We start from the raw sequence: 22,003 nt of genomic DNA, 5'->3' as shown, positions 1-22,003 counted from the left end.
ACATCCCCAAAGGCTCTCGGACTGCGAGAGGGCGCAGCAGGCCAGGCTGAGGGACCCCCTGAGTGCATGCCTCTAGTCATTTTTTAAAGCAGGTAGAATTCTGTAACTGCTCATTTTGAGATAACGTACCAAACGCTAAAGTGGAATGAACTGAAGATCAAATCTAGTTTGTAAAAGTGATAAGAAGTCACTGTATTTTAATTTCAAAATATTTAGATGATTAAAAAATACCCTGGAGTTGGAGAATAGCACAAATATGACTATTACAACTGCCACATCTCTGAGAACTGACTGCTTCAGTCTCGCTGGCTACTAACTGAAATTAACGTTTAAAACAGAAGAAGTTCAACCAAAGTCTAACCTGCAAAAGGCTTTACCAGTCACTGTAGCTTCAAACTGAAGAGCTGGGGCTGTGTGCGACGTAACTACTGGGAGATCAGATCCGCACTCGCACGCATGGCTGCGATTTTAAAATAGCTTATAACTGGCGGTTAATATGAAATACTATTCTCTCTGATTATGTGGAATTGCACTGAAGCTCCCTAGACTCCCAGTTCAAAACAAGTGGCTAGCGTCCGGCCTTCGATGATGTGTTCATGCATCTACAAAAAGCTATGGAGCAAGTAAACGGTGGTTTCTGAAGGTTCGGATTATGAATCCACAACAACAATTTGAGGACATCGCCAATATGTGTATATTTATATACAAATTATAGCGTTCACTTTGGCAGCACATATGTATGTAAGTTATACACACATACTACTGTGACACTACATAGGTTCATGACTATACAGTAAAAATTCAGTCAGGCTGCTATAAACATGAAGATCGTTTTTAATTTTGTTCCTGGGGCCCATGTGCACTCTTGGTGCTCGAACACACACGCACACGCACACGCACACGCACACGCACACGCACTGACACGCCCGCTTTGGACTCCACTGCAAAGCGTGTGCATACCGCCAGCGTCCTCAGGGGTGCCCACCACTCAAGCGGGAGCTGTCAAGGGTAGTGGCCACTCTGCTGTCCCGTCCGGCTCAGTTCCACCACCTCCGACTGTCTGTGGCGCTGCCTCCCTCCCTTCGCCTCAGCACCTGCTGCTGCCTCTCACCTGCCCGTGGCCAACAAAGGAGACCCCAAAGCCAGCGGGTACCACGAGCATAAAGCATCGACTCTGTTGTCGGACGAGCCTGGATCTACGCCTCTCACTCCAGGACCCAACAAATCATGTCCCTGCCACGCACCCGTGAAGAGGGCGGGAACAGTGCCATCCCACCTGGCGGTTACGGTGGAGATGAGCTTCTATTAGAGCACCGAGCACAGGACCTACACAGCGCAGGTGCTCACTAAAGCCTTTACCCAGCCCTGGCCGGTGTGGCTCAGTGGATAGAGCGCGGCCTGCAGACTGAAGGGTCCCGGCTCGATTCCGGTCAGGGCACAGGCCCAGGTTGCCGGCTCGATCCCCAGTGGGGGGCGTGCAGGAGGCAGCCGAACCATGATTCTCTCTCATCACTGGTGTTTCTCTCTCTCCCTTCCGCTCTGAAATCAATAAAAGCGTATTTTTTAAAGAACATTCTCTTTAAGAAAAACTCTGCCCAGAATTATTTCAGGAGCAAAAGGAGCCAAACCCAGGAAGGAAGCGAGTCAGAGCGGACTCGCTCGGGGGAGGCCGGCAGGTCTGGCTTGAAGGCCGGATCTCGGCTCACAAGCGGGTGCCTCTGGGAACCCCCTTCTCTGCGGGCAGCCTCCCACCGGTCCAGCGGGTGACGACACACACCCGGTGCGGGAAGGGCCTGCGGGGCCAGCAATGCCGGGGCAGCAGCGGCGCACGCCTCCGTCCCGCGGGGTCTCTGGGCCCTGGGCGGCTGGACACCAGGAGAGCAGCCCCCCGAGTCTGGGCGCTAGGAAACGCGTGGGTGCCGAGCCCACAGGTGCAGCGTTTCCCAACCGTTTGCTCACCTGTGACCTCGGGCAGCCGACAACCTTGACGCCCACTCCCTGGCCGGGAGCGAGGGGACCGTCCGCCGCCTCCAGCAGCAGCGGATGCCCGTCTGCGGGGGCGGGCAGGGAGCGGAACGGAGAGGGGCTCCGAGGCCCGACCAGGAGCACGGACACCCCCCTGCACGCGTCCTGCCCCGCCGCCCGTGGGGAGGCTCCGGCTGCAGGTGTGCGGCGCCCACGCGCGATCACACGCGGGGACTGGAGCCGGCAGCTCCGCGCCGCGGGCCTCGGCCCCCGCCCCCCCCCCCCCCCCCCCCCGGCAGCAGCGACGGGGACCGCGCACCCAGCTCCCAGCTCCGCCAGCGCCCGGTCAGTGCGCCGCTGCCCCCCCTGCCCGCCGCACCGGAGCATCACCCGCCTCGGGGCTCAGGGTCACCGCCGAGGGGGGTACAGGGGCCTGAGCTGGGGGGCTCCCGCCAGGCCCCGGGCGCCCCGCCCCTCAGACCGGCTCCCGGCAGCCCCTCCGGCCCCGAGCCCGGCTGGGGTTTGGACCGAACAGAAAAGCGGCGCCGAGCAAACCTCCGAGCAGCTTCGCGGGGCCTCGCGGCTGCGCTTCCGCAAGAGGCGGGAGCGGCCGGCGCGCAGGGTGCCGAGCTCGCAGCTTCCGGGGATCGTGGGCCCCAGGGCGCGACCCCCCGGCCCGGCCGCGGTCACGGGGGCCGGAGCGTGGGTGGGAGCGCGCGGCCCGCGGGGCGGACGGGGCCGGTGGAGGGGACACGGCGACCGGGCCCCCGACCCGGCCGCGGTCTCCGCGCCCGGGCGGCACGGCTGCTGGACAGCGCCCACGCCCGCACCCGCCCATCCCGGAACCCCCGGCCGCGCGGGGAGGCCGAGCCGGGCCCGCGACCGGGCGCCGTGGGGACCGCGCGGTGGTACCTGTGGCGGCGGCGGCGGCGAGGGCAGCGGCGGCGGCGTGCGCGCTCCTGGCCCGCGGTTCGGTGCGTGGGGCCGGCCCTCTCCCTCGGCCGCCCGGCGCCGCGCAGCTCCCGCCCCTTCACCTCTCACCTCCCACCTTTCCCCTCCCGCCCCGCCCCGCCCTCCGCACGTGGCCCGGCGCGCGCGTGCGCATTCGCCCGCCGCAGCTCGCGCGCTCCCCCTGGCGGACGCCGGCGCCCCGTGGGGAGGGGAGGGGCGGGGCGGGGCTGTGGGCGACCTGGAACCGCTGCCTGGAAAGCTCCCGGGTGAACCCGCGCAGAGATGCGGGAGCGAAGGCCGTTCCCACACACACTCAGGAGCCGCGCATACTGCTGCTCCGCCCTCCAGGCGTTAAGGGATGGTCCTCTCGGGGCTTCCCCCGCCCCCAGCCTGCGGTAATGCGGGTACCTCAGAAGTTCTTGCTCATCACCAGGGCCTGGTGCACAGGCTCTGCACCAGTGGGTCACCTCTGCCCAGCCTGCGGGGATCGGGTGAAGCTGGCTCTCCGACATACCCCCAAGGATTGCGAAAGTGCGGTTCTCGGGTGACGCACCCCAGGTTCTGGCTCCCTCCTCTCTGGTTCCAGGTGCGTCACCCAAAAACCGCAGCTGCCAAGTCACCACAGCTCAGCAGCTCCTACGTTGAGCATCTGCCCCTTGGTGGTCAGTGTGTGTCATAGTGACCAGTCATTACCAGTCGTTCTGCTGTTAGGGTCAATTTGCATATTACCTTTTTATTATATAGGAGTGCCTGACCAGCCTGGGTGAGGGGCTGATGGCTGTTTACAGGCTGGCCACAGCCCCTTCAGGGTGGGGGTCCCCCTGGGGTGCCCGGCCAACCTGGGTGAGGGGCTGATGGTTGTTTGCAAGCTGGCCACAGCCCCTTCAGGGTGGGGGGGTCCTGCTGGGGTGCCTGGCCAGTCTGGGTGAGGGGCTGAGTGCCGTTTTCAGGCTGGCTAAGCCCCCCAGCGGGGACCCTAACCCCATGAGAGTGTGACCAGCCTGGGTGAGGGTCTGATGGCTGTTTGCAGGCTGGCCACACCCCGCAGCCACCCAAGCTCCCAGTGGAGGCTGGCTGGAAGCAGGTATCTGGGATATATTTAGCTTCTATAATTGAAATTTGTTGCCTTTAGTGGAGACCACAGCCAGCCAGGGCAGGCGGGAAGCTTGGCTTCCTCCATCACCCAGGCAACCAAGCCTCCTGCTTGCTCCAGCTCCGTTGCTGCCGGCCGCCATCTTGCTTGGGTTAATTTGCATATAGTCTCTCTGATTGGATGGTGGGCGTGGCTTAGGGCAAAGCAAAGGTACAGTAAATTAGCATCTTTGTCTTTTATTAGTGTAGGCTAGAGGCCTGGTGCACAAAAATTTCTGCACTCGGGGGGGAAAGGAGGGTCCCTCAGCCAGGCCTGTGCCTTCTCGCAGTCTGGGATCCCTCAGGAGATAATGAACGACCTGCTGGCTTAGGCCTGCTCCTGAGTGGCAGAGGACAGGCCCAATCCCTAGGTGCAGCCCCTGGTCGGGCTCAGAGCAGGGCTGATTGGGGGTTGGGGCACCGCCCCCTGTCACACTCAAGGCAGGGTCGATGGGGAGGTTGCGGCGCCAGCCCCTGTCACGCACAGAGCAGGGCCAATCAGTGGGTTGGGGCGCTGCCCCCTGTCACTCACAGAGCAGGGCCCATCAGGGGGTTGGGGAGCTCCCCCGTCACGCACAGAGCAGGGACCATCAGGGGGTTGGGGAGCCCCCCCTGTCACGCACAGAGCAGGGCCGATCAGGGGGTTGGGGAGCTCCCCCCTGTCACTCACAGAGCAGGGCCGATCAGGGGGTTGGGGAGCTCCCCCCTGTCACTCACAGAGCAGGGCCGATCAGGCGGTTGGGGAGCTCCCTGCTGTCACTCACAGAGTAGGGCTGATAGGGGAGTTGGGGCACCACCCCGTCACACACAGAGCAGGGCGGATCAGGGGTTTGGGGTGCCGCCACTGTCACACTCAGGGCAGGGCCGATGGGGAGGTTATGGCTCTACCCCATCACACACAGAGCAGGGCCCGTGGGGGGGGGGGGCGCCGGACCCTGTCACACATAGAGCCGCAGGGCGATCAGGGGGTTGGGGAGCTCCCCCCTATCAGGCACAGAGCAGGGCTCATCGGGGGTTGGGGCGCTGCCCCGTCATGCTGATCCCGGTGCCGGGAGGCATATTACCCTTTTACTATATAGGATAGAGGCCTGGTGCATGGGTGGGGCTGGCTGGTTTTCCCTGAAGGGTGTCCTGGATCAGGGTGGGGGTCCCCACTGGGGTGCCTGGCCAGTCTGGGTGAGGGGCTGAGGGCTGTTTTCAGGCCGACCGAAACTCCCAACTGCTCCTTTTTTTTTTTTTTCTTTTTATTCTGGGCCAGCTTTAGCTCTGGCTCCAGCTCTGAGGCCTCTGCTGCTGAAAGAAGGTATCTGGTTTGTTTCAGTTCTATAATCGAAACAATGTATAACTCCAGCTCTGAGATCCTGGCTCCGCTCACTGAAAGCAGGTTTCTGGGGTTTTGTTTAGCTTCTATATTTGTTACGATGTTTCTTAAACTGCAAGCTCAGAGGCCGGCAAGGCAGGCAGGGAACATTGGAGTCCTCTGTCACTGAAGCAAGCAAGCTGCCTGGCTGCTGGACGCCATCTTGGCTGGCAGTTAATTTGCATATCACCCTGATTAGCCAATGGGAAGGGTAGCGGTTGTACACCAATTACCATGTTTCTCTTTTATTAGATAGGATTAGCAAAGCTCAACCGTACTTCAAATTGCTTACCATGGAATAACTCAAAAAATTAAATGAAACGGAGCTTAGAGTTTGTCAAGAAGTGCCTGGCTGGTGTGGCTCAGTGGTTGAGCATCAACCCAGGAGATCACAGCAGGGTGCACGTGATCTTACAGGCTTGATCCCCAGTGGGGGGCGTGCAGGAGGCAGCTGATCCATGATTCTCTCATCATTGATGTTTCTATCCCTCTCCCTCTCTCTGATATCAATAAACATATTTAGCCCTGGCTGGTTTGGCTCAGTGGATAGAGCATCGGCCTGTGGACCAAAGGGTCCCAGGTTTGATTTCAGTCAAGGGCACATGGCTGGGTTGCGAGCTTGGTCCAACATGCAAGAGGCAGCCAATCGATTCCCTTTCATCATTGATGTTTCTCTCTCTCTCTTCCTCTCCCTTCCTCTCAAAATAAATTTAAAAAAACATATTTAAAAAAGAAGTCATGCCGAAACTGGTTTGGCTCAGTGGATAGAGCATCAGCCTGCGGACTGAAAGGTCCCGGGTTCGATTCCGGTCAAGGGCATGTACCTGGGTTGCGTGCACATCCCCAGTGGGAGATGTGCAGGAGGCAGCTGATCGATGTTTCTCTCTCATCGATGTTTCTAACTCTCTATTTCTCTCCCTTCCTCTCTGTAAAAAATCAATAAAATATTCTTTAAAAAAAAGTCATAATTTCCCATACTTAAGCTTCTACACTGGGCCAGTCCTCATGAAAATCTTGAAAAACGGGCTGGGTCTATTTCACAAATAAGGAAAATTTCTTGGAGAGGGGAGAGAGGTGACTCTAATAACTGACGTGGTGGCCACAGCCTGGACACAGGACTCTGGGTTCCAACCCAGGGCCAGGCACCTCGGCCATTGGGACACAGAGAAGGGTGTTTCTTGGCGATTCGGGTCCGTCTCTGCAGTCACTTGCACTAGTGATCACGATCACCACGAGTTAAGCACTAGTGACAGCAGCTGGCGACGGATCAAGTGGACAGGGCTGCTTCCGGCCAGACTCCTCAGCTCTGCATCATGGTTCTAGCAGCAGCAGCAGCTGCTTGTGGCCGGAAAATACTGGACCTCAGGGAACCGCACCTGAGGAGTCCGGTTTCAGGATGCAGCCAACATTGACCTCTGCGACTTTCGGAAAGAAATTAAGATCCAGGTGGACAGATGTAAAATGCCTCGATTCCAAAACACAGTAGCCATTCTTTTTTAAAAGATATTCCTAATTTCAGAGAGGAAGAGAGAATCATTGATCGGCTGCCTCCTGCATGCCCTCTACTGGGGATGGAGCCCACAACCAGGGCACGTGCCCTTGACCGGAATTGGGCCCAGGACCCTTCAGTCTGCAGGCCCACGCTCTGTCCACTGAGCCAGGGATCTGGGTAAACGCTTTAGTGAGCACCTGTGTTGTGTAGGTCGCGTGTTCGGTGCTCTAATAAAAGCTCATCTCCACCATGACCGCCAGGCGGGATGGCGCTGTTCCCGCCCCCCTCTCGGCTTCCTTGAGGCTCTGGACTTTCCTGTGGGTGTGCTGGCTGAGGAGTCTGAGAGACATTTGACGGACCCTGGTCACCTGGGTGAGGGGTAGATCCGGGTTTGTCTACCCACCGAGCCACACCTGCGAGGGCACGTGGGTTTGTAGCCACTTTAGGAGCATGAAGTGACTTACCCCGTTTCTCCCATTGACCCTCTGCTCCTTGAAGGGTATGCTTCCTTCTTTCCAAACCTACAGGACTGTCTGACTTGTAGCTGTTACTGAATTCTAGCTGAGCTGTGTGGTAATTAGCAACATTCTCTGTTAAGGAACATCCCAGATGGCTAGTTATGTTAGGTATCTTTTTTTTTTTTTTTTTACGTATTTTTATTGATTTCAGAGAGGTGGAGGGAGAGAGAGAAACATCAATGATGAGAGAGAATCATGGATCGGCTGCCTCCCGCTCGCCCCACACTGGGGATGGAGCTGCAACCCCTGTATGTGCCCTTAACCAGAATCAAACCCAGGACCCTTCAGTCCCAAGGCCAGCGCTTACCCACTGAGCCACGCCAGCCAGGGCTATGTTAGGTATTTTATGTTTATGTTTATGTGCATGTTGGCATTCCTATGTCTGCTTTGATGTCTATGCCAATCTTTTGCTCACTCTTTAACTGGTTGTCTTATTAAATTGTGAGAGTTCTTTATATATTCTGGACACAAGTCTCTTATTGTATATATGACTTATAAATAGTTTTTCAGGAAAACAAATAGAAAAGATAAATATTTGAAAAATAACTAGTACTAAAACTGACAATAAAGAAACATAAAGACCAGTAACAAAGACAAAATTCCAAAAAGGAAAAAAAAAAAAAATTCCAAAAAGGTGCCTGACCTTGACCAATGCAAGTCCTAACTTGGAATAAAAAGCACTAAGACTTTCAGAGCATATGAAAGGCAGCGAGTTCCTCAACACTGCTTATGTGGCAAGTATTATTTTCATGTTCAAACCTGACTGGACGAATACAGAGAAAAATAGAGGTCATCTCTGCTCACAACTATAGATGGTATACTACCATAATAAGTAAGTCCATCTCAAACATAAATGTTAATTTTAAAATCTTAAGCCTAACAAACAGCAGTTTATAGAAACTAGAACAAATACTAGTAAGACAAGACTGCAGGAGGGATTCAAGGGTCATACACCTGAGAGCTGTCGCCACGCCAGCACACCCACGGGAAAAGCGCCAGAACCTCGAGGAAGTCCACGAGGTTCAGTGATTACTGGTCGAGCCCTTAAAAAGGCGTGGCTCAGTGGCTGAGCGCTGACCTATGAACCAAGAGCACATGTCCAGTTTGTGGGCTCCATCCCCAGTGTGGGGCGAGCGGAAGGCAGCCGGTCCGTGATTCTCTCTCATCATGGATGTCTCTCTCTCCTTCTCCCTTCCTCCCTGGAACCAATAAAATATATTTTAAAAGGGGGGCGGGGGAGGATAGGAGTGGAAGAGGAACATTTCTTTCTCCTTTCCTTCTTCAAGCTTATTTTCAAACTGACTTGAGAATATGTTTTAAAATTAGGTACTATACGAAAATGCTTCCTATTCCATTAAAAACAGAAACTGGACAGCGAATGCATACACACCACTCTCATTTCACAAACTCCAAAGTGCTGACTAAAGTTATCCAAGGGAGGAATAAGCAAGGTGTGTACCATTATTTGCAGATGTTAACGATACCTAAAAAAAGGGGAAATATCTCACAAATTCAAGAGTCTTGATCTGAAAATCATTAGAAGAGTTTAGAATTTTTTTTAAAAAGCCAACTGCATTACTATGTCTAAAACACCATTTAAAAAAAATCAGGTAAGTCCTTTTCCAATAACTAAAAAACATTTGAGAGGGTATTAAATCAATTTCTGCATTAGTTTTAATATAATTATACAACCAGGGGACGGGGGTGAGCTAGAGGACATTAATAGTGGGGAAAGGGGACATATGTAATACTTGCAACAATAAAGATTTAAAAATCTAATAATAAAAAAATATACAACCAGTTTTAAAAAATGAGGAAAAGTCTCTGAAGAACACTTTATAGAACTTGACAAAGTGCTGGTGAAAGTCATCTGGATAAGTGGTCACAATAACCCTTTTTTAAAAAATATATTTTTAGCCCTAGCCGGTTTGGCTCAGTGGATAGAGCATCGGCCTGCAGACTCAATGTTCCCAGGTTCGATTCTAGTCAAGGGCATGTACCTTGGTTGCGGGCACATCCCCAGTAGAGGGTGTGCAGGAGGCAGCTGATGGATGTTTCTCTCTCATCAATGTTTCTAACTCTCTATCCCTCTTCCTTCCACTCTGTAAAATATCAATAATATATGTGTGTGTGTATGTATGTATATATATATATACACATATGTATATATGTGTGTGTGTGTGTGTATATATATATATATATATATATATATATATATTTTATTGATTTCAGATGGGAGAGGGAGAGGGAGAGGGAGATAGAAAAATCAATGATGAGAATCATTGATTGGCTGCCTCCTGTGCACCCCCTACTGGGGGATTGAGCCCACAACCTGGGCGTGTGCCCTTGGCTGGAATCAAACCAGGACCCTTCAGTCCACAGGCCAAATCTTCATCCACTGAGCCAAACCGGCCAGGGCGGGCACAATACCCTTTCAAAAAAGATTCTTGAGGCCCTGGCCAGGTAGTTCAGTTGGTTAGAACGTTGTTCCAATATACGAAGGTTGTGAGTTCGATCTCGTCAGGGCACAAACAAGAATCAACCAATACACAGATAAGTGGAACAAGCAGCTGATGTTTTTCTCTAAAATCGAGATAAAAAACTAAAGACTCCTGAGAGCACAGATACACTAACCTTTCAACACCTAGATAGGTGAACGGTACAGAGGCTCAATTTTAGAAACTTTACATGTAAATAAATCAGAGTACATTCTCTTCAGTCAGTACTGCAGGGCTATTTCATTTCATGATCAGCACGGAGACAAGCACAAGACCGTAACGAATCCTAAATGAGTCAACAGTGAAGGAACACTTAGACGTTATTTTAAGCTAAAAAGGAACAGCCCTTCCCGGCAGTGAAGAAGGAAAAGACATTTCTGAACCCTGAGGAGCTAAGATGTCCTCAGAGACAAGACGGGAGCATTCCAAGGCCTCGCACTGGCACTGCTTCCAAACCACGCCTTCTCGCCCAAGCTCCGCTCCGGCAACTCACACACCAGGCGAGGGGACCACTGCTCTCCTGCGACGGCAGCCTGTGCGCTTCCTGCGACTCGAACTGGTGTAATGGCTCGTCCCCCGTTCTCTCCGCCTGTTCCCCGTTCCCCACAGCACCTCCGCGTTCTCCACAGAACCAGGGGGACCAGGGGGAGCCGAGCTGAACGGGTGGGAGCCGAGCTGAACGGGTGGGAGCCCTCCCCTTCCCAGGAGCGTGGGTCAGCCAGTGTGGCCTCCTCGGGCCTCACGCCTCCTAAGCTGCTTCTTCGCTGGGCTTAGGGAAAGGACCTTTGCAAGACAAAGGTGGAAACTCTGAGATGCCCGCGGAGCCAGGATGTGGGGCACCTGGGGCGCCCTCTATGGCAGCCAGGACGGCCCCTTCTGTCCCCGAGGATGCCCACCGTTGGTACGGTTCCTGCCAGCGCTCAGACCCACCCTGGCTCCAAAGCACAGTGTGAACGGCCGGGCTGACGTGTAAGGGCCCCTGCACCCAGCTCCATCTCGGCAGAGGCAGGGTGCGGGCTCCTGATGTGTTTTCTAAACGTGGGACAAGGGCACACGCCACAGCCCGCTCATCCCTGGGCGCAGTCCAGCTGGGAACACGGCTGCGAAGGCGGAGATGCTTCGTCCTCCGTGAGGAAACCGCCCGGGGGCTCCGCCTGCCCCCCGGGTCACAGAACCGCAGGAGACAGTCCTTTGGCGAAAAAGGACACGCTCTTGTCCTGGATCTTGTACTGGAACGTGAGGCTCCGGCCCCGCTGGGCGGGCGGCGACGGCGTCCTCCACAGGACCCTCAGCTGTGGACAGGAGAGAGTGAGAGGCCCCGCCCAGCCACCCCCCCCCCCCCCCGCCCCGTGCCCTCCCGGCTCCTCCGTGCCCTCGGGCCTCAGATCACTGGCCCGTGTGCCATGCAGGTTTGGGCCCAACTCCACAGCCAGGCTGTTCTGTTACCAGCGGAGAGTCAAGGAGCCTCCATGACGACAGTGACGCCTGCTCCCCCCGGAGAGGAACAGTCACCAGGGAACCTCCGCGGTGTCTGTGGGGCCCCTCATCCTGTTTCCCCACACGGTCAGCCCCTGCTGCCACACTAACTGAGAACGCGCTCCACTCAGGCCCGGGAGGCTCCGCTCCTCTGGGTGACGTCCCGGCTGCGCGTCCTGAGCCTTCAGAGCCAGGCCCCAGCGCCGGCAGAGCCTCTCACGCCGGCCGCCGGCACCGCCGCTCAGCATGGCGGTGCTGCTTTAGACCCCACGCTGGCCTCTGAGGGCCCCTGGACAGGAGGGGCCGCAGGAAGTCAGCCTGGGGTGGGGCTGGGTGAAGTCTCAGAAGGCGGAGAAGCATGGTGAGCCTGGCCTCCCTCGGGCGCAGGCCGCCCTCCGCCTGAGCGCTCCCCCCGCGCCGTGTAGGGGCAGCAGGGGCGGCCACCCCGCCTCAGGGAAAGCCGCCCAGGTCCCGATTTTAAAACAACACTTTCCCACGTGAGAGCCAGACTCAGGCACAGACGCCAGCAGCCCGTCACCCAGCAGGGTGCTGCCCACCCTGCGCACCTGCCCGTGCACGTCCCTGCAGAAGCCGGTGGCCAGGCCCTCGGCCCGCAGGACCAGGTGGCTCTGGTGACTGAGGCCATTCAGCAGGACGTCGCTCTCCTCGTCCTCGGCGTCCCCACTGTCGTGCACAAGGGCCACTATGTTTCCCTGCAACAGACACGGACGGGAGCCTCTCCTGACGGAAGGGACCCCAGGATCGGGCCGCACACCCTCTCCCGGTCAGCCGCCGCCGCGACCAGCCCCTTGTGGGAGGGCCCTGCCTGGGCTCCAATCACCCACTGGACATCCCATCACCAGCACCTCCAGCCTGTGCTTCCAGCTCGTCACCGGAAGTCACACGGCCTGCGGACTGCAGGTCCCAGGCTCCATGTCAAGGGCATGCACCTCGCGGGGAGGGCCCTGGCCCTGGTCCGGGCGCGTGCAGGAGGCAGCCAATCGATGTGTCTCTCTCACATCGATGTTTCTGTCTCTCCCTCTCCCTTCCACTCTCCCTAAAAACCAATGGAAAAATATCCTCAGGTGAGGACTGACCAAAAATAAAATAAAATCTCTATTATGGTCAAGTCTCCATTTTTGCCTAATAACTTGACAATAAAGGTGACAACCTACCTGTACTGCACCTCACAATTTTTAAAGCAATTTATACCCATTATCTCAACTGATCTGTAAACACACCCAGAGGGATAGTGACCTGCCCAGGACACACAGGGCTGGGGCCTCGCAGCACCACACGACCAGCCCCTGGAGACGGCGCTCGCCATCCCTTTAGCACTGGCAGGTATGGGGAGCAGAGAGCCCCAAAGACTCCTGGCCTGCCAGAGGAAAGCCCAACCCCAAGCCATGAGCCAACAGACCACCGCGAGCCAGCGAGGGCTGGGCCTGCCTGGCCCGTGGTACCTGCAGCCGGCAGCACACGCAGGCCCTGCAGTAGTGGATGAAGTCCAGCACGGCCACCGCGCCCACGCCCAGGCTCAGCAGCACACTGAGGTCGTCCACCAGCAGCACCGGGCGCTTCCAGGCAGCCGCCCCCTGATCCACGGGCTCCAGGGCCTCCCGCACGAACTCATACAGCGGCTGCAGGCTGGCGGCCTTGGCCTCCCTGGACACGGGGCAGAAGTCAGCAGAGTTCACTCTGCACAGCCTGCGTCTTGGACTGAGCGGCGTCACAGGGAGCGGCGGGGGGGCAGAGAGCTGGACCCCAGTCCTTCGCCCCAGGGGTCAGGCCGGTCGGCGTGCAGTGAGCTGTGCTTCAACACCAATGCTCCTCGAGGCCCGGGGCGCCGGGCTACAAACCGCAGACCCAGCCCAACAGCCCCGGGCCCCTGACCCGAGGTGGCCCTGGAGGCCTCCTGTGGCCGGGCAGGCGGGAGCAGCCCTCCCAGCAGGTCCGAATGGGGCATAAGAAGCTAAACAGCAACTCGGGGTCCTGCAGGAGGGGCTCTGGCCTCAGGGCGGCTGGTGTGTACCATGCGACCTGTCCCTGAAGGGGCTGGCCCATCTCCCCGCGACTCCCTCGGCGGCCATTTCCCAGAATCAGAGCCGGTCACCAGATTCCCGCAGACAACACTTCCCACAGCTTTGGGGGCAGCCGCCCGCCCACCCTCCGGCCCAGGGTCAGAGCAAGGGCTGCCAGTAACGCTGCCGCAACAGGGGCGTGTCTGACCCGAAGCCGCCCTGCCCTCCCGCACGCCGAGGGGGAGGCTGGTGAGGCTGCGAGGGGGAGGCAACAGCTGCGCTGGGCTGGCCCCACCAGCTGTGCCCTGGGGCTGGGCTGCAGGCGGACTGACCTGAGGAACTGCAGGGGGTGTGCCTCGCCCCCGGCCCGGAAGAAGATGTCCACCGCTGACCTGAGACCCTCGAGGAAGACCAGCTGCCCGCGCTCCCGTGCCGCGGTCAGGCTGACACCCTGAGCACAACCAAGAGAGTGAGCCACCGAGCCTCGCAGGGGAAGCCCGGGCTCTCACCTCAAGCTCTCAGGAGGGCACAGCCCCACCCGAACCCTGCAGATGTGCACCTGTCCACCCTCCCTGGGCGCGTCTCCTTTCCCCTGGGCGTTCCCACCCACAATTCCCATTGTTTTCAGAGGTGCACTTACATTGATTGTCACTTTATATAAAAAAAGTGCATTTTTTGCTTTTATATTTATTTTATGATTACCTGACAGATTTTAATTTACAATAGTAATATAGATTCCTTTTTAAATGCATGTATTTATAAAATTAAGCACATTTAAAAGCAGTAAGTAAATAATAACAGTAAGAGGGTGGGAGAATGACAGTCTCTGTAGCAACTACTCAACTCTGCTATTGTAGAACGAAAGCAACCATAGACAATTCATCAGCAAATGGGTGTGGCTGTGTTCTAATAAAACTTTATTTACAAAACACCGGGGCACAGGCAGGAGTTTGTCGGCCCTTGCTCTAATGAGAACTTCTTAAATAGGATTCTTCATGAACCACCCAAGTAAGAACCTCAAGACACTGATTAAAATGCAGATCCCTGAGCCCCACTCCGGACCTCCAGAACCACAAGTTTCAGGGGCAGAGCCAAAGAGTCAGCATTTCAGCAAAGCGCCAGGGATGGTGGCACACTCCCTCCCTCTCTGTGCAGGGACAGGGCACAGCCCTGGGCCAGGTCTCCATGGCTCGTTCACCCGCTAGCTCTCCACTCGGCGCCGCCAGCAGCGCCAGCAGCGCCGGGCACAGAAAGCCCCCTGGCCGCCACCTGTGCTCTTGCTCACGGCCATTCTGCTCCTGTTAAGTGCAGTCACCCACCAAGAGGGTGTGAGGTTAGGGTACGGCAGCTCATCGAGGCTGTGCACACCCAGCATGTGCAGACCACCCTGCCGTGTGGACGGTGAGGCCACGGGCATCGGAAAAGCAGCCCATCTGGACTGAGACACTGCTCTCTCATCCAGAAAGCCCGACGTCGCGGCCAGAGGGGGACGTGCCTGACCTGGAATGCAGCGTGTTCCTGACTGACTGCACAGAGTGAGGAAGAGCCACCTCCTCTCACCCTCCCGTCTGCTTCCCTGCATCAGGGAGGAGCGGTGACCTGGCACTTCAGAGGTCGCTGCCGGTGGGTGACCGGTTCTCTCCCGTGAGGCCGGCCTATCAAAACAAGACACACGCCTCCCTAGGCCCTGAGCAGCCTCTGGCCGTCACGTGCTTACCTGCCTTTATCTGAGGCGATGGGGTGCAGGTGACAGTGCCTGTCCCCACAGCCGGGCCCTAAGCCCTAGACTTAGGGAGAGACAGCGGAGCCACTCAACTTGGTGGCAGACAAGCTGTGATGGCCAGCCCAGCAGGGCCCAGAGGAGAGCCCACATGGAGAGGGGAAACGTGACTGGTCCAGAATCAACAGAGACGGGTTTGGTTAATGAGCAAAGACCTGGGTCTATAAACTCAAATTAACAAAACATGAGGTGCTGTTTAACCCCTTCAGATAAAGCGTTCAGGGGCCCACGAGTTCCTCAGTCCCTCTCTCGCCAAGTTCTCTCCAACCTCAGAGCACGCACACGTACGTGGCACACACACTCACTCAGGGACCTCACCACCACGTCTGAAATACTTACCAGCTTCTGCCCCACAATGTTGTAGTGACTGAAGGTCTGAACGAGGGCCACAAAACACACCTTACAATTAGCTGGAAGACAAAATCAATGCATCTTAACACTGTCTCTCTGCACAGCCACTCTCCTGCCCTCCGCACCTCCGGAAACAGAAGCACTAAGGCAGGTCTTAGAGACTCAGGGGTCTTGCAACCTGAAATACCAAATTTGATTCTAAGATGCGATTTTTAAAATACTTAATAATTATACCTTTTATAGTTGATTCTGAGATGCACTTCTGTTAGGTGTATTACTGGGTACCTTATTTTGCTCCAGTGTAAATAAACTGTGGCCTTTAAAAAAATCATATTTTTCTGTTTGTCAGTGTAGAGGAGTGCAATGAACTTTTTCTCTTTATTAAGGTGTTACATATGTCCTTACCCCCCATCGCCCCTACAATTAACTTTGAAAACTGGTCCTACATCCGAGACGATATAAAGGAGACGCAAAGAAGCTCTAGCCGCCTCACTGAACGTAATTAAGTCTAATGAACAGCCACGTGGCCACCCAGACACCGAAGCCCCGACTAGTCCCATTGATTCCTGAAACAGGCTTTTCTAAGCACGTTTGGCCTCAGGTTTCTTTCTCAGTCGCCTCAATGGGTCCCATACCTTTGAGGTAGAAGGAGAGAAAGTGGTGCACAAGGAAACTGCCATCGGTCTCGGCATCACAGAGTAGAGTCAGTTTCCCCTAAAAATTAAGAGGAACACGAAAAGGTGATCCAGATCCCCGGAAAGAGGGCGGTTGGCTGTGTAATCTGAAGCGTATGTGTGTACGTGTGTATGCGGTTGGCTGTGTAATCTGAAGCGTATGTGTGTACGTGTGTATGCGGTTGGCTGTGTAATCTGAAGGGTATGTGTGTACGTGTGTATGCACAACATATGCACTAGGATTATCAGAGAGGAAGTAAAAATTGTGGGAAAAACAAAGTGATCAGGATGAAGTCACTCATTAAGGGCAAGCATATCTTGGCTTCTATTTTCCCGAAGCAAAACAGAGAATAAAATCCCTCCTCTTCCTCACTCCTCACCTAGTAACTCAGGGACTAGTGTTGGGGGAAAGAGATACTGGACAAAGGACGCGTCTACCATCAGAATCCAACAAAAATCAGAGTCTGCCAACACGGGAAGGGACCTTCAAAAAACCATCTGCTCCAGCTTCCTCCCCATTTCTAATTCTGATGCCGAGTCCGCTAGAGGGTGGGGAGGTGGGAGGGAGGGAAGGCGTGGCTGCTGACAGACCTCAGTGTCCAATGGCCCTGAACACTGCTTCAGGCAGAGCTCTGGCCAGGAGCCCCGGAAAGGCCTCTCAGGGTGGCTGTCTCTGCGATGCCTGGCGGCCCTGACCCAGCACCTCGAATTCCTTGTCAGCAAGAGGAAAGGTCCAGAGCAAGTGGGATCAGACGCCTCTGTGCCGCTGTGACTTGTTTCACTTATGAAACACGAAGATGCCCGGCTGGTTTGGCTCAGGACTAGGAGATGGAGCGTTGGCCTGCGTGGCCCGCAGACTGAAGGGTCCCGGGTTCGATTCTGGTCAAAGGCACCACGCACCTCGGTTGCAGGCTGATTCCTGGCTCCAGCTGGGGCACGTGGGGTGGCAACCAATCGATGTGTCTCTCGTATTGATGTTTCTCCCCCCACCCCTTCCTCCCACTCCCTCTAAAAATCAATGGAAAAAGATCCTCGGATAAGGATTAACAATAATTAATTAGTTAATGAATTAATTTTTTAAAATGTGCTTCTTAAAACAAAACATGAAAGACCACACTATAGCTCCTGAGGGTGACCCCCAGGGCTGTCATCCCACTGGGACCCTCCATTCCCCAGCGGGCCCTGGGCTGAACACTTGGGGGTGCAGGACCATTAGCTGCAGGACCTGCAGGCGTGGGCAGAGGAGAGCTGCCGGGCAGCCAGGAAATACACAAGGACCTACAGAAGGCTGATTTGCCCGGCACTATGGGGTCGTAGAGGCGTCTTGGCTGCCCGGGGGAGCCTGACATTTCGTTACGAAGACAAAGGTTATGAGATGAACCAGGGATGCTCCTGGGAGAGGTAACCCCTGGACTAAAAGGTGAAACAGGTCGAGGTGCCCCAGAAGGCGGGGAGGGGGAAACACTGCGAGGCTGTGGTGCCCGAGGTGGCCTGGTGCAGCCCCGCGCCGGCTGAGAGCAGCGGGGAAGCGCGCTTCTAGGCGCCAGGAGAGGGAGCAGCAGCGATCGCCGAGACCCGCGGGCTCCCGGGCCCGAAGGACACTCGGGACGGGCAAGAGGCTGGGCCGCTGTGAAGGTGGAGAACCAACTCTCCTCTCCGCTCCTCTCCGGCAGCCTTCCCCGGGCGCCGGGACCCCCACCGGGCGACACGCCGAGGGCTCCCGGGACACGTTTGTGAACCTAAGTCCGTCCATACGTCGAACATGCGTCCCAGATCGTTCACGGGCACCCACGGCCTTCGAGAAACCGCGAGAAGGCGCAGAAACCCACGCCCCGCGGGCCCCGAGGTCCAGCCCACGCCCGGCCGGCCCTCCCTGGACTACAACCCCCAAGCACGGTCGGCCGGTGGGCAGCGCGTCCTGCCCGCGGGTCCGTGTGCCCTGCGCCCGGGACGCGTGCTTCCGCCCGGCTCCAGGGACCGCCCCGCCCCGCCCCCCCGCGCGGCGCGTTACCGGCTCCGCCCGGTCCGGGGTGGCACTGAGGAGGTCATTGAGCTCCGGGAACATGCCGAGCTCGCGGAGCAGCGTCCTGGACGGGGAAATAAAACTGCCGCGGAGACCAACAGGGACCGCAGCACACGGCACCCACACCCTCGGTCCAGGAGCACGCACGACGCCGCCGGCTCCCACCGCAGCCAATCAGGAGGCGCCTAGACCTGGGCGCTTCCGGCGCACGCGTGATGACGCACGTCCGGCCGCTGTCCCGTCGCGCTCTCGGCCCGGCGGCTCCAGCGGCTGGAACAAGTTCGGTTCCTACCCTGCGGGTCTGCGGTGTTGGAGCACTCGCCGTGGCGCCCTCCAGGCTCCACGCAGTCGGCTCTCTTCTCCCCCCTAAGCCTCGCTCTCCCCGTCCGGGCGAGCTCGGGCGGTGCGAGAAACGCGGGCTGTGTGTTCCCTACAAAGCTCAATTCTAGCTCATGCTCCTGTTTCCGCTCACGCAGGGACGCCTGGCAGGCTGTCTGTGCAGCGTGTGGAGGGAAGAGCAGAGGCTCGGGCCCTGGGGGCTGCGTCCAAGTCCTGGCCACCGCCCAGCCCGTGCCCCGGAGGGACTCTGAGCTGCTGTTTGTTCCTCTATATAAATCTGTCACAGTGCCCATCTCCTGGGGGCGGGGATGCGCAGATGAGGGCAACGTGGAGAAGACGGGAAGGCACTGTCAGCGCCCGTGTTGGTGAGGGTGGTGGAGTCAGAGCCTGTCCTTCATTCTGAGCCACAAAGAGCAATGCGCACACACGTGCACGCGCCCACGTGCGCAGGTGCACGCGCCCACGCGCGCCCAGAGGCCTGAGCGCATCTGTGGAGCCAGAGCCACTCGCACTTCCCCTGGAAGCACCCACACGCACCTCAGCCACAAGCTGGTTCGCACTGGGCGACGCGGTGCTGATGTGGGAACCAGCGGGGCTTCTCCGGCCGTTTTCTTTGGGCCAAACGACTTGCCATCACACGACCTGTTCCGGTTGGGAACCCTGCCCCCACGCCCGGGGCCCTGGGGAGGCCTTTTCATAGTCTGACCAGCCAGGGGGGGGGGGGGGGGGGCTAGAAATCCCAGCACCTTCCCGCCAGGCCGCCTGACGATTTGGAGAAAGTCTCGCTGGCTCAGTGCCTGCAGCCCGGAGCGAGCAGGGGCCCTCCCTCCATCTCCGGACCAGCTCAGCCACCGTTGGTCTGTCTCTCCCTATCTCACTCCATCTACCCATCTCTCTCTCTCTCTCTCTCTCTCTCTCTCTCTCTCTCTCTCTCTCTCTCTGTGTGTGTGTGTGTGTGTGTGTGTGTGTGTGTGTCCAGCGGCCCCAACTCTGGGTATCTCTACTCAAAAGGACCAAAAGCAGCCCTAGCCGGTTTGGCTCAGTGGATAGAGCGCCGGCGGTGGACTGAGAAGGGTCCTGGGTTCCATGATGCACGGCCCTCCGCAGCCCCACCCTCACCCCCAGGCGTGGACATTGGTTGCGGGCTGGATCCACAACATGGGGCGTGCAGGCAGCAGCTGATCAATGTCTCTCTCTCTCTCATCAATGTTTCTAACCCTGTCCCTCTCCCTTCCTCTCTGTAGAAATCAATAAAATATATATTTTTAAAAAAGACCGAAAGCAGAACCTCGGTTTCCTGCACACCTGTGTTCACAGCAGCGCCATGCAGGGCGGCCCCGCGGAGGGAGCCCAGGCCTGGCCCGGACTGAACCGGGAGGATGCGCTGGGCTGGCGCCGGGGCCACCGGCTGGCGGCGGGGACTCCCTTCGGCAGGAACAGGAACCGGCCAGCAGAGGGCGGCCGCCCCCCAGGCAGGCCCCGGGCTGGGCGGGAGCCACGCCTGGTGGCACCCGGCTGCCCTGGGAGGCCCGTGCCGCCTGCCACTCTGTAGACGGGTCCCCTCCGGTGGCCGCCGGCGCAGCCCGAAGTGCCCGCGTGAACAAGGGGGTCGGGCCTGGTGAAGGTTGTTCCAGTTTCCGATTCTGGCCCCAGATCGGGGAGAGCCCCTGTTCCCCCCGGTTAGGCCGTCTTGGTCATCAGGGCAGCAGCCCAGGAAACAGACCCCTCGCTGCCCCTCCTTGTGGGGCTTTGCCCGGGTTCTGGGAACAGCTGAGCCCCGTGCCCCGGCAGGGGGACCCCCAGACCGCTCACTGCGGGGCTCCCGGGGAGACCATCCCTGTGTCTGTGCCTGAGCCTGTCTCCGGCTCCCCCGGCTCGTGGGCAGTGACAGTGCAGTGGGCACAGCAGGCGGCTGCTGGGTGGGAAGCGCAGCCACAGGACGCAGGGACTCCCCGTGCCTGCGGAGCCCCCGGCTGCAGGACGATGCACGGCCCTCCCCAGCCCCACCCTCACCCCCAGGCTCCCCCTCCTGAGTCCAGCCTGGGCCTCGCTTCCTGGAGCACCTGGGTTCACAGGAGCCAGCACCTGGGTTGTGGTGACCATATTCTTTTTTCTTTTCTTTTCTTTTCTTTTTTAATATATTTTATTGATTTTTCACAGAGAGGAAGGGAGAGGGACAGAGAGTTAGAAACATCGATGAGAGAGAAACATCGATCAGCCGCCTCCTGCACATCTCCCCACTGGGGATGTGCCCGCAACCAAGGTACATGCCCTTGACTGGAATCGAACCTGGGACCTTTCAGTCCACAGACCAACACTCTATCCACTGAGCCAAACCGGTCAGGGCTCTTTTCTTCTTTAAATATATTTTTATTGATTTCAGAGAGGAAGGGAGAAATCCGGGCGTGTGCCCTTGACCAGAATCGAACCCAGGACCCTTGAGTCCCCAGGCCGACGCTCTATACACCGAGCCAAACTGGCTAGGGCGGTGCCCATATTCTAGATGCCAAGACTGAGGCTCAGAGAGGGGAGCAAAGGCCCCTACCCCCAGCCCACCGCCCCCTCAACTGTGCCAGCTCACAGGCGGCTCCCCCAGTTGCCCCCTGGTTGCCATGGTGTCGGAGGAGGAGGAGGGGGAGGAGGAGATCTGAGAGGCAATCCCAAAATACACACCAGCTGCTCCTCCTTCCTCACTCCCTGGCTCCAGCATCAAAGCCTCCTTTGGGGCAGGTGGGCGGGGCCTCTTCCTGGCCGGGCAGCTGAGAGCAAGGGGGGTCCAGGAGGCAGAGGGTCCAGGAGTGGGTTCGGGGCCCCAACCTCACCCAGCAGACCTCCTGGGCCTGGGCTCCGCATCCTGCAGGGGTCCCCACCGCCCCCCCACAGTTCCCCGACCAGGCGGGCTCTTTCCTGCCTCCCCGCCTTCGCACATGCAGTTCCCTCCACCTGGAACGCCCTTCCTCATCCTTCAGGTCCCAGCTCGGCTGTAACTCCACCGGAGAACCTTCCCCGAGTCCCTGGGGCGCCCCCTGCAACCTGCACCCGCCCCAGTCACAGCTCTCAGGGGGCGGGGAGGTCTAGGGGTGCGAGCTCTGCCTTTGTGCCCCAGCCCCTGGCACAGACAGGTGCTCAGTCAACCCAGAAGGAAGGGAAGGAGGGAGGGAGGGAGGGAAAGAAACACCTCTCATGGGATTGGAGGGGATCTGGACCCTGAGCACCTGGCACGGGGCTGGGCACAGAGCAAAGCTCACTCCCTTCCATCGCCTCCACCTGAGGCTGGGCTCCAGCACCTTCCGCCTTCTCCGATTAGGACCCGGCTCAGGGGCCGTGTCCACACCCGCAGGCCTGTGTCTGCTGCCCGTTTGGATGCGAGGTCATGACACCAGGAGGCAGACGGGCACCTGACTTTAAAAGGAGGTGGCGTGTC

General features: G+C 57.7%; 2 protein-coding genes across 6 annotated transcripts in view; both read right to left on the bottom strand.

Moving 5' to 3' along the window:
• SCAP (SREBF chaperone) overlaps nucleotides 1-3,018 on the bottom strand; it is a 28,277-nt gene extending 25,259 nt beyond the window's left edge. Inside the window, exon 1 of one of the 2 annotated variants that reach the window (XM_059664924.1) lies at nucleotides 2,878-3,018. The gene's annotated coding sequence lies outside the window, so the exon portion shown is untranslated. The remainder of the gene's footprint in view (nucleotides 1-2,877) is intronic. The other variant, XM_059664925.1, reaches the window with a different exon arrangement.
• Nucleotides 3,019-6,347: 3,329 nt separating this feature from the next.
• Nucleotides 6,348-18,409, bottom strand: ELP6 (elongator acetyltransferase complex subunit 6). Of its 4 annotated transcripts, XR_009448634.1 has the most exons (9): nucleotides 18,229-18,409; nucleotides 16,809-16,929; nucleotides 16,179-16,257; nucleotides 15,532-15,602; nucleotides 13,745-13,863; nucleotides 12,855-13,056; nucleotides 11,958-12,104; nucleotides 9,730-11,207; nucleotides 6,348-7,642 (listed from the first exon to the last, which is right to left on the bottom strand). XR_009448634.1 is itself a non-coding variant. In XM_059664920.1 (8 exons), exons 1-8 carry the CDS (start codon nucleotides 18,264-18,266, stop codon nucleotides 11,082-11,084), a joined length of 903 nt encoding a protein of 300 aa, XP_059520903.1. In that variant the 5' UTR covers nucleotides 18,267-18,409; the 3' UTR covers nucleotides 9,069-11,081. The 4 variants fall into 4 exon arrangements, 3 of the variants coding, with proteins under 3 accessions (XP_059520903.1, XP_059520905.1, XP_059520906.1); XM_059664920.1 differs by lacking the exon at nucleotides 6,348-7,642 and having other exon boundaries at nucleotides 9,069-11,207; XM_059664922.1 differs by lacking the exons at nucleotides 6,348-7,642; nucleotides 16,809-16,929 and having other exon boundaries at nucleotides 9,069-11,207; nucleotides 18,229-18,406.
• Between the last annotated feature and the right edge of the window lie 3,594 nt (nucleotides 18,410-22,003).

The sequence above is a fragment of the Myotis daubentonii genome, chromosome 14 (assembly GCF_963259705.1).
Source record: "Myotis daubentonii chromosome 14, mMyoDau2.1, whole genome shotgun sequence".
In the NCBI taxonomy this organism is placed as follows: domain Eukaryota; kingdom Metazoa; phylum Chordata; class Mammalia; order Chiroptera; family Vespertilionidae; genus Myotis; species Myotis daubentonii.
Note: the sequence above shows the minus strand (reverse complement) of the source record. Positions and strands in the feature narration are given on the sequence as shown.